General features: G+C 43.5%; 2 protein-coding genes across 17 annotated transcripts in view; one reads left to right on the forward strand and one right to left on the reverse strand.

The window, feature by feature from the left end:
• Positions 1-17,397, forward strand: part of LOC106610073 (zinc finger protein 214) — an 844,054-nt gene that overhangs the window by 288,603 nt on the left and 538,054 nt on the right. The gene's annotated exons all lie outside the window — the stretch shown is intronic.
• Positions 1-17,397, reverse strand: part of LOC106610072 (neurotrophin receptor-interacting factor homolog) — a 437,457-nt gene that overhangs the window by 260,895 nt on the left and 159,165 nt on the right. For 3 of the 12 annotated variants that reach the window (XM_045723130.1, XM_045723124.1, XM_014209212.2), the window contains exon 1: positions 365-842. The exons of 8 other annotated variants lie outside the window; for them this stretch is intronic. In XM_045723130.1, the coding sequence (XP_045579086.1) occupies positions 365-623 (259 nt within the window). In that variant the 5' untranslated portion in view covers positions 624-842. Of the gene's footprint in view, positions 1-364; positions 843-13,327; positions 14,497-17,397 lie in introns of those variants that run through there. One more of the 12 variants, XM_045723132.1, reaches the window with a different exon arrangement.

The raw sequence follows: 17,397 nt of genomic DNA on the forward strand, positions 1-17,397 counted from the left end.
ACTGTCAATGCTCAACGCTATATTGTACACTATTGACAGTTTTGACACTGTCTAGAATTGGTAAGGATGTAAGGTAACACTTAGCATAACTAGTTGATATACTTTTTATTGATCAATGTATTATGTTCCATGCAACATATTGCGTTCGTTTAATGCAGTAAATTAATCTGGCTAGAATTTTATATTGTTTCTTTGTTCAAGATAGCTAAGTAATCTGGTGAATTATTGCATACTATCCAAAAACTGACCAAGACCCAATTCCAGTTAACACATAACACATGTGCAGAGGGGAACGGGGCGACAGGCACTGAGTTATATATGGATGGCGTTAGGCCGCGCAGCCTCAGCCTTCTGCAAAATGTACCTCTTGCCATTCCTCTGTATCGGTCGAGGATCTTGACACTACTTGGACGACTGGAGGTGACGCGCTCTCGTGCCACCTTCAGTTCCAGTAGCTGTAGTTTCCTCCGCAATGCTCTGTTTTCTTTCTGGCTTTGAGTAATTTCCAAACGAAACACTGCATAGTCGTCGTCTACGAGTTTACAGATATCTGCTACGGCTGCATTTGCTAGCACCTCCATGATGGAGGCTATTTGAGTGTGAAAAACCATACAGTTAGCCATTGTTAGCAGCTAACTAGCGTTATCTAAAAAACGTCTATCAACCAAGTCCTGTCTCCAACGCGAATTAAAGACTACATGGGGTAAGTATGTGATGCTGTGCAGTTAAATAAGTCACATTTTGAGTTCCATGTTGTCAATACACGTCTTAATATCAACAATAAAAACGCTAATGTGTAAATTCTTCTTGGTCACTGTTCATTTCCGTTTACACTGAAGAGAAACGATGTTATTGGGTGGCGTCATAGCTCAAAGGGTGTGGCTAAATGAGAAGGGAATGCGCGCTGTTCTTTGAATTACGGTACTGCTGCTTGTGTTACACATCAAATCTCCTTCTTTAAGGTTTTATGGCAAACTACACCTATTGTGGTGTATTGCCTCCACTTACTGTACGGGGTATTGAAACAAAATATTCCATTGTGGGAAGGGGGGGGGGTTAAACCGAGATCACACAACAGTAGCACATTAAAATATCATTCCACTCCTTCAGTCACAGTTTAAATCCCATCCCTAAACAGGCTCAGGTGCCTGTGAGGATGGAGCATTAAGTCGTCAGGATTCCTTGTAATGCTGTCAAATCCCTGAGTCCCAAAAAACATGCTGAAGCAGTTAAGAGAGTGGTAGAGTAAGGTCGCTACAGGGTGAGGGATCCTGAGAGGATTTCTGTGAGTACGCAGAAACTAATAGAGAGTGATGGAAAGAATATTTACATTTACATTTAAGTCATTTAGCAGACGCTCTTATCCAGAGCGACTTACAAATTGGTGCATTCACCTTATGATATCCAGTGGAACAACCACTTTACAATAGTGCATCTAAATCTTTTAAGGGGGGGGGGTTAGAAGGATTACTTTATCCTATCCTAGGTATTCCTTAAAGAGGTGGGGTTTCAGGTGTCTCCGGAAGGTGGTGATTGACTCCGCTGTCCTGGCGTCGTGAGGGAGCTTGTTCCACCATTGGGGTGCCAGAGCAGCTTACAGTTTTGACTGGGCTGAGCGGGAACTGTGCTTCCTCAGAGGTAGGGGGGCCAGCAGGCCAGAGGTGGATGAACGCAGTGCCCTTGTTTGGGTGTAGGGCCTGATCAGAGCCTGAAGGTATGGAGGTGCCGTTCCCTTCACAGCTCCGTAGGCAATCACCATGGTCTTGTAGCGGATGCGAGCTTCAACTGGAAGCCAGTGGAGAGAGCGGAGGAGCGGGGTGACGTGAGAGAACTTGGGAAGGTTGAACACCAGACGGGCTGCGGCGTTCTGGATGAGTTGTAGGGGTTTAATGGCACAGGCAGGGAGCCCAGCCAACAGCGAGTTGCAGTAATCCAGACGGGAGATGACAAGTGCCTGGATTAGGACCTGCGCCGCTTCCTGTGTGAGGCAGGGTCGTACTCTGCGAATGTTGTAGAGCATGAACCTACAGGATCGGGTCACCGCCTTGATGTTAGTGGAGAACGACAGGGTGTTGTCCAGGATCACGCCAAGGTTCTTAGCACTCTGGGAGGAGGACACAAGGGAGTTGTCAACCGTGATGGCGAGATCATGGAACGGGCAGTCCTTCCCCGGGAGGAAGAGCAGCTCCGTCTTGCCGAGGTTCAGCTTGAGGTGGTGATCCGTCATCCACACTGATATGTCTGACAGACATGCAGAGATGCGATTCGCCGCCTGGTTATCAGAAGGGGGAAAGGAGAAGATTAATTGTGTGTCGTCTGCATAGCAATGATAGGAGAGACCATGTGAGGATATGACAGAGCCAAGTGACTTGGTGTATAGCGAGAATAGGAGAGGGCCTAGAACAGAGCCCTGGGGGACACCAGTGGTGAGAGCGCATGGTGCGGAGACAGATTCTCGCCACGCCACCTGGTAGGAGCGACCTGTCAGGTAGGACGCAATCCAAGCGTGGGCCGCGCCGGAGATGCCCAACTCGGAGAGGGTGGAGAGGAGGATCTGATGGTTCACAGTATCAAAGGCAGCAGATAGGTCTAGAAGGATGAGAGCAGAGGAGAGAGAGTTAGCTTTAGCAGTGCGGAGAGCCTCCGTGACACAGAGAAGAGCAGTCTCAGTTGAATGCCCAGTCTTGAAACCTGACTGATTAGGATCAAGAAGCTCATTCTGAGAGAGATAGCAGGAGAGCTGGCCAAGGACGGCACGTTCAAGAGTTTTGGAGAGAAAAGAAAGAAGGGATACTGGTCTGTAGTTGTTGACATCGGAGGGATCGAGTGTAGGTTTTTTCAGAAGGGGTGCAACTCTCGCTCTCTTGAAGACGGAAGGGACGTAGCCAGCGGTCAAGTGAAGGTGAAGTCAATATGTGCTTCAGTAAGGTAGGTTTCTTGGCATTCATTGCTATGGTTGTCAATTGTACTGCAGAAATGGATCGAAAGTCGCCGAAAATAGAGGTTGTGGTGGCAGCGGCAGAGAAATACTTGGGATTGCAAGGTTTTACTGCAGAACAGTTGCAGGAGGTGTTGAGTGGTAGTGCTCTGTCCTCCCAGACTGTTAGATGTAGCTAGCTTGATAGTTACAACAAGGCGATCTGTTGCTTGCTAGCAGGAGCAGATTGCTTAAACGCCCCTTTCCTGGAATGACATGCTAGCGATACAGCTATCAGTTTATTCTAGGTAACAGTTTAAGACGACAGAATCTATAGGACACGTACTGTAAATCTAATACAGTCGTCAAGGCAGGACCCACTAATTTCATTCCTACTGACAAATAAGAAATGCCACATTATCCCTGTCAATAGTAGGATGATTGCAGAGCAGCCTGCCTCAGACAGTCAGGATGTTCATTTTCTAGTTCACAAACAAACTACTAATTCATTCTTGTCTCTCACTTTTGTCTCACATGATCTATTCAGCTCTCCTGTGTCCTGTTCCAAGAGATCAACCAAGTGCTATTCACCAGTGGTGTAGTACTTAAGTAAAAAAAAACTTGAAAGTATTTCTTGTCGTTTTTTTGGGGTATCTGTACTTTAATATTTATATTTTTTAGAACTTTAACTTTACTACATTCCTAAAGAAAATTATATACTTTTTACTCCATACATTTTCCCTGACACCCAAAATGTACTCTTTACATTTAGTATGCTTAGCAGGACAGGAAAATTATAAAATTCACACACTTATCAACATCCCTGGTCAACCTTATGCCTCTGATCTGATGACTCACTAAACACATGCTTTGTTTGTAAATTATGTCTGAGTGGTGCCCCTGGCTATCTGTAAATTAAAATAAACAAGAAAATAATGCAGTCTGGAATTGGAAATTATTTATACATTTTACTTTTGATACTTAAGTATATTTTAGCAATTACATTTAACTTTTGATACTTAAGTATATTTCAAACCAAATACTTTTAGACTTACTCAAGTAGTACTTTACTGGGTGACTTTCACTTCTACTTGAGTAATTTTCTATAAAGGTATCTTTACTTTTTTTTTTTTTCCACCACTACTATTCACTGACTGAGATCGCTAGCTAATGAAACACAAATTGACATTTACAGTCGCTGGCTTGACTAGTCAAACATTGGTTAGCTTTCAATAAATTGGCTAAATGGTCAATGGAGTTACCTCTTCATATGAACAAAACAATTCGTGTTGCATGCTGCATATTTCAAGTGCACTCAAAAACAGATATTTATCTTATTTCAGTCTTTGGGAGCAAGCTATAGATGTTCCTCTTCAGACAGCAGCTCACATCTGACAGGTGACAAACTTGTTTTATATTACTATTTTAACATGGAGTGTGGACAATTCTATTGTTCCCGTCAGGAGCCCAGGCTTTTGCCAAAGATGGTAGAGTTCTCATCTCTGGACCACACAAGCTTTAGATTGCATTCTGCTAAGGTCCTTGTCTCTCTCTACATCGGTCAGCTACATTGGTGACCAGGGTGGGATCCTTTCAATATGCCTATAGTGCCTGGACACACACATGCGCCTAGAGAGAAGGGGTAATACTGAAGAATGCATCTGACAGTTCTACAGTCTCCATCAGAGGCCCGGCTTTTGGCATAGATGGTAAAGCTCTCATTTCTGGACTGCAACATTGTGAGATTGTGCCCTCCATGGCACTTGATATACATTGATTGGTAGGTTACACTATATTTACATACTCCAAATACTGCCTGAGATACCTTTGCTATTTGTCTCCGTACTCAATAATCAAAGAATCACATTCATTTATAAAGCCTTTTTTACATCAGCAGATGTCACAAAGTGTTTATACAGAAACCCAGCCTAAAACTCCGAACAGTAAACGATGCCGATGTAGAAGCAAGGGGGCTAGGAAAACCTCCCTGGAAAGGCAGGAACCTAGGAAGAAACCTAGAGAGGAACCAGGCTCTGAGGGGTGGCCAGTCCTCTTCTGGCCGTGCCAGGTGGAGATGAGAGTAGATGGCCATTAAGGCCAGATTGTTCTTCAAGATAAATACAAATACATGGTGAAACACTTTATGATGGTGTTGTTTGTTCAAACGTATACACATGGAGCGTACATCATGAAAAACATGTCTCACACTCAGTCATAGTTAGTAGAATAATGAATGGATTGGCAAGATTTTGGCACTGTTAACTTTTAGAAGGTTAGTAGGAAAGTTAATAATGTGAACTACCTAATTATACTCACATTCACTGAACATTTAGTGTTTAAAATGCAAACATTCATTTCCCAACTGCTTTTTGTATAATCCTACAGGCTCTTTATCATTCGCCATACCTTATATTCCAATGCATCCAACATTGTGCAGGTCCACCACGGTATTGGGCACCTGCTATTTGAGAACTCATCTGGTTTAGAAATCTAACTGGTTTTCTTATTGAAGAGCACATTGTCCAACTGTTTTTAGATAAGATTGTATTGCAAGGTATGCTATATGTGTTGGCTATGCCATATGTATGGGCTAATATGCATATGCTGCTGTCGTTTTTAAACCCTCCATTCTAGCATACATGACACACACACACACACACACACACACACACACACACACACACACACACACACACACACACACACACACACACCCTTTCTATCTACATTTATTTGGGTTTCTATGCAAATGATATGATCATTTAAGCCTGCAGCTAGTTACTTGAAATGAAACATTATCATGCCAAAATATCATTCAATAATTGAATTCACTGACAGAGATCACTAGCTACTATAATGAAACACACATGTACATTTACAGTAGCTGGCTAGGCTAGTCAAACATTGGCTAGCTTTCAATAAATTGGCTAAATGGTCAACGGAGTTAACTCTTCATACGATCAAAACAATTCATGTTGCATGCTGCATATTTCCAGTACACTTGAAAACAGATATTTATCTTATTTAAGTATTCGGGAGTTAGCTATATCTGGATGTGTTCTTAGGGTTGTTGTCCTGTTGGAAGGTGAACCTTCGCCCCAGTCTGAGGTCCTGAGCACTCTGAAGCAGATCTCTCTGTACTTTGCTCCGTTCATCTTTCCCTTGATCCTGACTAGTCTCCCAATCTCTGCCGCTGAGAAACATCCCCATGCTGCCACCACCATGCCTCACCGTAGAGATGGTGCCAGGTTTCCTCCAGACGTGGCGCTTGGCATTCAGGCCAAAGATTTCAATCTTGGTTTCATCAGATGAGAGAATCTTGTTTCTCATGGTCTTAGAGTCTTTAGGTGCCTTTTGGCAAACTCCAATTAGGCTGTCATGTGCCTTTTACTGAGGAGTGGCTTCTGTCTGGCCACTCTACCATAAAGGCCTGATTGGTGAAGTGCTGCAGAGATGGTTGTCCTTCTGAGAGTTTCTCCCATCTCCACAGAGGAACTCTGGAGCTCTGTCAGAGTGACCATCTGGTTCTTGGTCACCTCCCTGACCAAGGCCCTTTGCCACTGGGTGGCTAGCTCTAGGAAGAGTCTTGGTGTTTCCAAACTTCTTCCATTTAAGAATGATGGAGGCCACTGTGTTCTTGGGGACCTTCAACGCAGCATACATTTTTGGGTACTCTTCCCCAGATCTGAGCCTCGACACAATCCTGTCTCGGAGCTCTAAGGACAATTCCTTCGACCTCATGGCTTGGTTTTTGCTCTGATATGCACTGTCAACTGTGAGACTTTAACCCTTGTGTAGTCTTAACATTCTGTATACTCCCCTTGTCCTAAGGGTAAAAAATGACCCGCCTTCACTAAACAAGACTTAAAATAAAGCTGCTTAATTGAATTTTAAACCCCAAATCTATTCTGCATGAAGAAACGTGTCCTTCATCACAAACCTTGTGAATATCTGGGTTTTCCTTCTTCACAATGCAGAAAGACTGCATTTAATCAGTGGACACCACTCGTTTTTATTACAACCCACCTGTCATAATTGTTTTCTTTACTAAAGTAGAGGTTTATTGTTATTATTGCCAAAGGTACTGCATTTTTTAGCAAGAGATAGCACTTGTATAGCCCAAGAAAGTAGCAGAAAAAAAAAAGTAGTTTTGAATGCGTTTTATTGAAGGGAAACAATAAGTCTTGAACTTTTTTGGCAACATCAAATCACATTTATTTATATAGCCCTTCTTACATCAGCTGATATCTCAAAGTGCTGTACAGAAACCCAGCCTAAAACCCCAAACAGCAAGCAATGCAGGTGTAGAAGCATGGTGGCTAGGAAAAACTCCATAGAAAGGCCAAAACCTAGGAAGAAACCTAGAGAGGAACCAGGCTATGAGGGGTGGCCAATCCTCTTCTGGCTGTGCCGGGTGGAGATTATAACAGAACATGGCCAAGATGTTCAAATGTTCATAAATGACCAGCATGGTCAAATAATAATAATCACAGTAGTTGTCGAGGGTGCAACAGGTCAGCACCTCAGGAGTAAATGTCAGTTGGCTTTTATTAGCCGATCATTGAGAGTATCTCTACCGCTCCTGCTGTCTCTAGAGAATTGAAAACAGCAGGTCTGGGACAGGTAGCACGTCCGGTGAACAGGTCAGGGTTCCATAGCCGCAGGCAGAACAGTTGAAACTGGAGCAGCAGCATGGCCAGGTGGACTGGGGACTGCAAGGGAAAGTCAACATAGTGATATATTCTTATATACTGTACAATGAGGAATTCAACTACAAAATATTAGTCTTCTCCCATTTTTTTAACCATTGACCCACCCACAAGGTGTATAAACAACAACAATAAACACAAATAAAATAAGGTAATAGATACAAAACAAAAATGTGAAGAACATAAATCAATCAACTCTAATCACATGTAGGACAGTATGCAAGTGTGTGTGCATAGACTTTGCAGATGTATTTCTCACATGCACAGCATAAAGTATTTGTTGTACAGTCCTTCTTTGGGGGGCAGAATTGGATTCTCCTCCTCTTGCCTGCCCCAGCTGCAGTCTCAGGTGGATCAGGACAAGATTCAGCCCCCTGAACAGCTTTCACAAGCGCTTCAGAGGCTGGTGTGCAGGGGAGGCGTTCCCTTCTTTGAATGTGTGGGGTTACAAGTGCCTTGCCCAGCTGCTCCAGGAACACCCTCTTGTTCCGCTTATCAGGCATCCAGGTAGGGTTGATCTTGTTCCATATCACGAAGGCATTGTATGTGGACACATCAATGATGTTATGGAAGATGACCGGGGGCAGCAGGCAGTCATCCTCCTGCAGCTGTAAGTTCCAATCACCTTGTCCAGGTTGTACACGCCTTCTTTGATGTGGTTGTAGTCCAGGATGATGTCTGGCTTCCTGTCCTCACGATCACTGATCTCAGCCGTTTTGTGCAGTGTGCTCAGGAGGACCACATTCTTGTTCCTCTTTGGGAGGTAGGAAACTAGAGTGGTGGTGGGGGTGAAGGCAAACTTTGATGAGAAGGCCTCTCTCCCCCTTGTTGAGAGGAGTGCAGGGGGGAGCTCACGCTTGTTCTTTCTAACTGTGCCAACCATGGTGATCTTCCTCTTCAGGAGCTGCTGGCTGAGTTCAATCAGTAGCACACATAATCTCAATTTCTCGTGTGTGTTTTTGTGGTGTGTAAATTATTTTATAACTGCCAGGTCAAAAATGACCCTAAGACAATCTTTGTACCCTGGTGGTGTACAGCTTTCATGGAAATATGAACAAAGGCGATGTTTCACTTTTTCTAATGATGGGGTCACTCTTGGAAAAGTCATAAAATGTCAAGTTGAAAAAATATAATTTAGGGGGTTTTCTCTGCTGTTAAACAAAACATCATTATTTACCCTTAAGACAACAACATAAGGGTTAAATAGACAGGTGTATGCTTTTCCAAATCATGTCCAATCAATTGAATTTACCACAGGTGGACTCCAATCAAGTTGTAGAAATATCAAGGATTATCAATGGAAACAGGATGCACCTGAGTTAAATTTCAAGTCTCATAGCAAGGGTCTGAATACTGATGTAAAGAAAGTTATTCTGTTATTTTATTATTTATACATTTGCTAACATTTCTAAAAACCTGTTTTTGCTTTGTCATGATGGGGTATTGTGTGTAGATTGCTGAGGAAAAATGTGTATTTAATCAACTTTAGAATAAGGCTGTAACATAACAAAATGTGGAAAAAGTCAAGGGGTCTGAATACTATCCAAAGGCACTGTATATCCGGATCCCTTGATTGCCGAGAAACTCCACTTGCTCCCTCCACCCTTCTCACTGCCTCCAAATACAGTGAGGGAAAAAAGTATTTGATCCCCTGCTGATTTTGTACATTTGCCCACTGACAGAGAAATGATCAGTCTATAATTTTAATGGTAGGTTTATTTGAACAGTGAGAGACAGAATAACAACAAAAAAATCCAGTAAAACACATGTCAAAAATGTTATAAATTGATTGGCATTTTAATGAGGGAAATAAGTATTAAACTAACACTGTGATTCAAGTACCAAAAAATATGGAGCCATTGGAGTTTATTATAAATAAATAATAATAATGTCCATATGTGTTGATTCATGAAGTATAATGTTTTGGTTCGACTGAGAAAAGGCAAACTCAGTCCCTGCAATGATACAAAAATAACCAAGACAGTCAGAGAGTCAATTTTGTATTTAATTTGAACAAAATATTCACACACTCACATAATGTGAAATACAGTACTTTTATTGTTATTATTATTTTACTTTTATTTTACCACTACCTTGTATCCTTTTCCCTCTTGCTCTCATCCAACACTTCTCACTCTGCCCCTACTCGGATGGTATTGCGCCGTCCCAACCTTCGCTCTCTCTCTCCCGCTACTCTCTCCTCTTCCATCCTATCATCTCTTCCCTCTGCTCAAACCTTCTCCAACCTATCTCCTGATTCTGCCTCCTCAACCCTCCTCTCCTCCCTTTCTGCATCCTTTGATTTTCTCTGTCCCCTATCCTCCAGGCCGGCTCGGTCCTCCCCTCCTGCTCCGTGGCTCGACGACTCACTACGAGCTCACAGAACAGGGCTCCGGGCAGCCGAGCGGAAATGGAGGAAAACTCGCCTCCCTGCGGACCTGGCATCCTTTCACTCCCTCCTCTCTACATTCTCCTCTTCTGTCTCTGCTGCTAAAGCCACTTTCTACCACTCTAAATTCCAAGCATCTGCCTCTAACCCTAGGAAGCTCTTTGCTACCTTCTCCTCCCTCCTGAATCCTCCTCCCCCCTCCTCCCTCTCTGCGGATGACTTCGTCAACCATTTTGAAAAGAAGGTTGACAATATCCGATCCTCGTTTGCTAAGTCAAACGACACCGCTGGTCCTGCTCACACTGCCCTACCCTGTGCTTTGACCTCTTTCTCCCCTCTCTCTCCAGATGAAATCTCGCGTCTTGTGACGGCCGGACACCCAACAACCTGCCCACTTGACCCTATCCCCTCCTCTCTTCTCCAGACCATTTCCGGAGACCTGCTCCCCTTCCTCACCTCGTTCATCAACTCATCCTTGACCGCTGGCTACGTCCCTTCCGTCTTCAAGAGAGCGAGACTTGCACCCCTTCTGAAAAAACCTACACTCGATCCCTCCGATGTCAACAACTACAGACCAGTATCCCTTCTTTCTTTTCTCTCCAAAACTCTTGAATGTGCCGTCCTTGGCCAGCTCTCCTGCTATCTCTCTCAGAATGACCTTCTTGATCCTAATCAGTCAGGTTTCAAGACTGGGCATTCAACTGAGACTGCTCTTCTCTGTGTCACGGAGGCTCTCCGCACTGCTAAAGCTAACTCTCTCTCCTCTGCTCTCATCCTTCTAGACCTATCTGCTGCCTTTGATACTGTGAACCATCAGATCCTCCTCTCCACCCTCTCCGAGTTGGGCATCTCCGGCGCGGCCCACGCTTGGATTGCGTCCTACCTGACAGGTCGCTCCTACCAGGTGGCGTGGCGAGAATCTGTCTCCGCACCATGCGCTCTCACCACTGGTGTCCCCCAGGGCTCTGTTCTAGGCCCTCTCCTATTCTCGCTATACACCAAGTCACTTGGCTCTGTCATATCCTCACATGGTCTCTCCTATCATTGCTATGCAGACGACACACAATTAATCTTCTCCTTTCCCCCTTCTGATAACCAGGCGGCGAATCGCATCTCTGCATGTCTGTCAGACATATCAGTGTGGATGACGGATCACCACCTCAAGCTGAACCTCGGCAAGACGGAGCTGCTCTTCCTCCCGGGGAAGGACTGCCCGTTCCATGATCTCGCCATCACGGTTGACAACTCCCTTGTGTCCTCCTCCCAGAGTGCTAAGAACCTTGGCGTGATCCTGGACAACACCCTGTCGTTCTCCACTAACATCAAGGCGGTGACCCGATCCTGTAGGTTCATGCTCTACAACATTCGCAGAGTACGACCCTGCCTCACACAGGAAGCGGCGCAGGTCCTAATCCAGGCACTTGTCATCTCCCGTCTGGATTACTGCAACTCGCTGTTGGCTGGGCTCCCTGCCTGTGCCATTAAACCCCTACAACTCATCCAGAACGCCGCAGCCCGTCTGGTGTTCAACTTTCCCAAGTTCTCTCACGTCACCCCGCTCCTCCGCTCTCTCCACTGGCTTCCAGTTGAAGCTCGCATCCGCTACAAGACCATGGTGATTGCCTACGGGGCTGTGAAGGGAACGGCACCTCCATACCTTCAGGCTCTGATCAGGCCCTACACCCAAACAAGGGCACTGCGTTCATCCACCTCTGGCCTGCTGGCCCCCCTACCTCTGAGGAAGCACAGTTCCCGCTCAGCCCAGTCAAAACTGTTCGCTGCTCTGGCACCCCAATGGTGGAACAAGCTCCCTCACGACGCCAGGACAGCAGAGTCAATCACCACCTTCCGGAGACACCTGAAACCCCACCTCTTTAAGGAATACCTAGGATAGGATAAAGTAATCCTTCTAACCCCCCCCTTAAAAGATTTAGATGCACTATTGTAAAGTGGTTGTTCCACTGGATATCATAAGGTGAATGCACCAATTTGTAAGTCGCTCTGGATAAGAGTGTCTGCTAAATGACTTAAATGTAAATGTAAATGTATTGCACAAAACGATACGTGACGAGAATAATAACTTTTCTCAATATGGTAACTAGAATACTTTGGGAAAAGGTTCAACCTTACATTACACACATCTTCACTACTTTATGTCAGGTAAATGTAGTAGAGTTAAAATGGTTATTCCAGCAAACTTCAAATTATTAGAATAGTACACAACGCAGAACAGAACAATCAGGTTGAGGGTCAGTGGCCAAAAGCCCGCGAACAGGAATGTTCCAAGTTCAGACAGAAGGGGGGAGTCAGATCGCCAGGAACTTTACTTTTGGTTTCTAATTTTAATTGTTGCGCTACTGGTGATGCCTGTTGATGTTAGGTAGGCAGCTACAGTAGCTGAATTGATGTTAACATCTTCCGGTTTTGTTTCATTAAATGTATTTTATTTTATCTGGGTGCTTACGTCACCTACTAACACCCTGGTACTACCCATAGATCCCGCTCTCCTCAGTCTGAGAAAACACTGAGAGAGAAAGGTACGGGTTGCAGATTACTCCTTTGTAGAAGTCCGTAACGTGAAATAAATAAACGTCCCAAGGTTAATGCTGTAGATATTGTTATAAGGGGATGTGAGACTATCGAAACACGTAACTTTCAGAGTTTTATTGTTATTAATATAGTTACAGAGTGCTAAAAGTGTTGCTAGCTAGTATGACTTTCTTTCTGTGATGCAGACGGCTAGCTGAGCTGCCGACTAGTGATGGTGTTGCATTATGGGGGATGTAGTTTTGCCCTCTAAGGCGATTTTATGTTGTAACTTGTTTGTGTTGCAGTGGTTTTGTACATGAGTTGTTGTATTTTGCTACTATCAACACTGAAAGCACCTAGCAATGTATTGGGGATGTGAGACAGGATATGTGTTTTACCTTTCTTCATGCTCCTGTGTAGAACAACTTGTCAGGTGGTGCATTGGAGACTGATGTGTTCCTGTCCTGTCTTTTCATAATACTATTGCAGGTATGGTTCTATTGTCTAAGAATTAAGATTATACATTCTTTGTATTAAGGACTGGTTATTATTTTATACTATACATTATGGCTTTATGTATGAGTGTGATTGTGAGAGTCTGAGAAAACACTGAGAGAGAAAGAACAACTTGTCAGGTGGTGCATTGGAGACTGATGTGTTCCTGTCCTGTCTTTTCATAATACTATTGCAGATCGACATAAAAGCCTAAAAGACAGCCGTGGTGTCGCTCTTCATTTCTTGGTTCTCCTGTGGTGCATAAGAAACCCGCTACATAAACATGACTTAAGGCACTCATTTATAAAACATCAGATAAAACAACATGACAGGTTGTCACTCTTCATCAGTGAAGCATTTTTACAGACACCATCACACCAACCATCACTATATCATCTACTCTGCCTCATCATACTCATTCTTTCCTCAGTTCACATCATCCAGTTCCACACTACATATAAAAACAACATAATTAACTACATTACATGTCACTATACTCTATACATGGGCCGTGTGCATTTTCTGCTGGTGTATCCTGAGGCAGCTCCTCTCTGAGAACCTCTTCCCGCAGTGCATACAGGCAAATGGCCTCTATCCTGTGTGGACCTTCAGGTGCATCTTCAGCTGGTGCTGGCGGGAGAACCTCTTCTCACACTGGGTACAGCTGTAGGGTTTTTCCCCTGTATGGACTCTCTGGTGCCTATTCAGGCTGGACGATTGAGAAAAACTGGCCCGGCACAGATGGCAGCCGAACGGTTTCTCCCCCGTGTGCATCCTCTGGTGGATCTCCACCTGTTTGGGGAAACTGAAGGCTTTCCCACAGAACGAACACTGGAAGCGCTTCTCTTTGGCACTGCCACCTTTACTCATTCCATCTCTACTACTGTCATTTGTCAATGGGCTTGTGTAGCCATTTAATGTTGAGGCACTGGCATTGTCTGAGGTCTGGTTTAACATAAGGAGAGTGTGAGGAGGATGAAGGCCAGGGAGTGTCTGTGTTGTCGCAGGGTCCATGTTCCAGTTGATAGATCCTATAGAAGGCAGGCTGAAGGCAGCACCTGTTAGGGGGGTAACCTGAGGTGCCATCAGTCTCTCTGAATCACAACTATAGGAGCAGGACGGAGCATCGCTAGCCGAGTCTGTGTCTGTTCTCATACGGACACCTCCCCGTCCCTGCAGACCAAATCTACGCCTCATCCTGGTTTCATCCAGTCTCTTGCCATGAAGACAAAGTTCGGTTGTGGTTTTGTGTTCGACTGTCTGTTTCTGGTTGCGGTTAACAGTGTTGTTCCCCAGCCCAGAGTTGAGGTCGCTGTCCCATCCACTGACCTCCACTATCTCGCCTCTGGTCCTGGCCTGGTTAGTGATATCGTCCTGCAGGCCCTTGGTTGCAACAGTCTGGGTCTGGGAATCCAAGATGGCCCCCCAGTCTCCTCTGTTATCCTCCAACCAATCACCTGCAGGAGGTTAGAAAATAGACTTTACAAACAAGGCAGAGAACTCTACATATGGAGTTTTTTGAGTCAATTAAATCATCAAGTTTATACATTGTTTGTTGTAAACATACACTGAGTATACAAAACATTAAGAACACCTGCTCTTTTTATGACAGATTGGCCAAGTGAATCCAGGTGAAAGCTATGATTCCTTATTGATGTCACTTGTTAAATCCACTTCAATCATTGTAACTGAAGGGGAGGAGACAGGTTAATTAAGGATTTTTAAACCTTGAGACAATTGAGACATGACTTGTGTATGTGTGCCATTCAGAGGGTGAATGGGCAAGACAACAAATTCAAGTGCCTTTTGAAGGAGATATGGTAGTAGGTGCCAGGCGCAACGCTACTGTTTTTTTTCCCACTCTCAACAGTTTCCCGTCTGTATCAACAATGGTCCACCACCCAAAGGACATCCAGCCAACTTGACACAACTATGGGAAGCATTGGAGTCAACATGGGCCAGCATCCTTGTGGAACGATTTCGACACCTTGTGGAGTCCATACCCTGACGAATTGTGGCAGTTCTGAGGGCAAAAGTGTGGGGGGGGGGGATGCAACTCATTATTAGGAAGGTGTTCCTAATGTTTGGTATACTCAGTTTTATTGATTTAATTTTATGTAGATGCATCACTATATCTATTATGTTCTGTATATGTATGTCTCTCTTACCTTGCTCCCCCATCTTTAGTCCACTCAGCAGATCAATGCTCTCTGGTTCATCTTCTATTGTCTCCTCTTTGACCAGCAGCAGATCAGGCTTCCCATCCTCCATGTCTACCGACTGTAAGAGATACAGAGTGAGAGGATGTTGGATCAAGAAATCTGATATGAGCACCCTTCTATGGAGCATCTTCTGATTGGGCAATGAGGGATTGCTATGAGTACCATGCAAACATGTTAGGTGATTTGAAATGATGCAAACATGTTAGGTGATTTGCTTACTTGACACTCTTTAAAAGGATAGTTTGGGATTTTGGGAATTAAGCCCTTATCTACTCCCCCAGAGTCAGATTAACTGCTGTATACCATTATTATGTCTCTGCATCCAGTATGCAGGCAGTTACAGATAATTTGGAGAGCCCATGCTAACTAGCTTAGCACAAAGAATGGAGGTATTCGGGTACACCTAGTATGCTAGCTGTACCCAAATACTCCCAGTGTTTACGCTGAGCTAGTTAGCACTGGCTTGAAAAGTTACCTCGAACTTCCTACATACAGTGACGTAAAATGGTTTCCACAACTTCATCGGTCTCTGGGGAATAAGATAAAGAGCTTAATTGCCAAAATCCCAAACAAACCCTTTAATGGTTTAATAATTCAAAGTCATGGTCCCAGACTTAAAGGTCCAATGCACCCGTTTTTATCTCAATATAAAATCATTTCTGGGTAACAATTAACCTGTTGGGGCTACAGGTTAGCAATGAACCCCGAGTCGGGATTGCTAACAAGGCTGGAAATTCAAAACATCAAAAATCTAATAATTTCAATTTCTCAAACAATCAACTATTTTACACAATTTAAAAGATAAACATCTCCTTAATCTAACCACATTGTTCGATTTTCAAAGAGGCTTTACGGCAAAAGCATAAAGTTAGATTATGTTAGGACAGTACATAGCCACAAAAGTACAAACATCCATTTTCAATTCAAGGTCAGGCGTCACCAAAAGCAGAAACCAGCTAGAATTATGCACTAACCTTTGTCAATCTCCATCAGATGACACTCCTAGGACATTATGTTATACAATACATGCATTTTTTGTTCCATCAAGTTCATATTTATATCCAAAAACAGCATTTTACAGTAGCGTGAAATTCAGATTTTTTTCTTCTCTGAAATGCTTCCGGTGAACATAACAAAATTACTATTCGAAAACATTGGTAAATTATAATATTGTCATTCAAAGAATAATATATTATCATCTCGTAATTGCTACCGAATGGCCAGATCTCAAAATAACTTTACTGGGAAATCACATTTTGCAATAAACAGGGTGCTATGCTAAGAACAATAAGCTATGCTATACAGTTAGCATCATCTAATATCGATAATAACATTGTAAATATCCCCTTACCTTTGATTATCTCCATCAGAAGGCACTGCCAGGAATCCCAGGTCCGGAACAAATGTTGTTTCTTTTGACAAAGTTCATAATTTATGTCCAAATAACACCAAGTAGTTAGCGTTCATTATGCTCCCACAAAACGTGGTGGGGGGTTGTAAAATCACGCCGAAAAGCAAAAAAAAACCTAGTAAATAATCTATTTACGTTCGTTCAAACATGTCAAACGTTGTTTAGCATTCATCTTTTGGTCCATGTTTAACGTTAAGTACCTTACTGTGATTGATTTAAATTAAATAGCTTCTTGGCAAAGAGCAATTTTTCAAGCAAGAATTTAGCTAGGACTGTCTGGGCGTGGTCTGATTGGGGAGGGGAAAATGAAAACTAGCTGTTACTGGTAGAGAGCTTTGGAACGCTATTTCTTATTGGTCTATTAAAGGGATACTTTGGTATTTGGGAATTTCCTACTTAGCCAGAGTCAGACGAACTCATGGATACCATTTATATGTCTCTGCGTGCAATTTGAAGGAAGTTGAAGGTAGCATATTGTTAGCTTAGAGCAATTGCTGGAAATCTATGAAATCAGCTCCTCTCAAAAGCAGGAAAATAGACCTTCTGACTTCTCCAAAGCTGGGGTGGTTGGTAATTTATAGTCTTACATAGTAATCAGTATTTATAAATTTGTTAAAATTAATGATAATCGTAAGCAATGAGATTCTATCAACTTCCTGATTTTACGGACTACTTTGGGTTCTGCCTGCGCTCTCTTCCTGTGAGACTTGGTGTCGTTTTGAAAA

Source organism: Salmo salar, chromosome ssa08 (genome assembly GCF_905237065.1).
Source record: "Salmo salar chromosome ssa08, Ssal_v3.1, whole genome shotgun sequence".
In the NCBI taxonomy this organism is placed as follows: domain Eukaryota; kingdom Metazoa; phylum Chordata; class Actinopteri; order Salmoniformes; family Salmonidae; genus Salmo; species Salmo salar.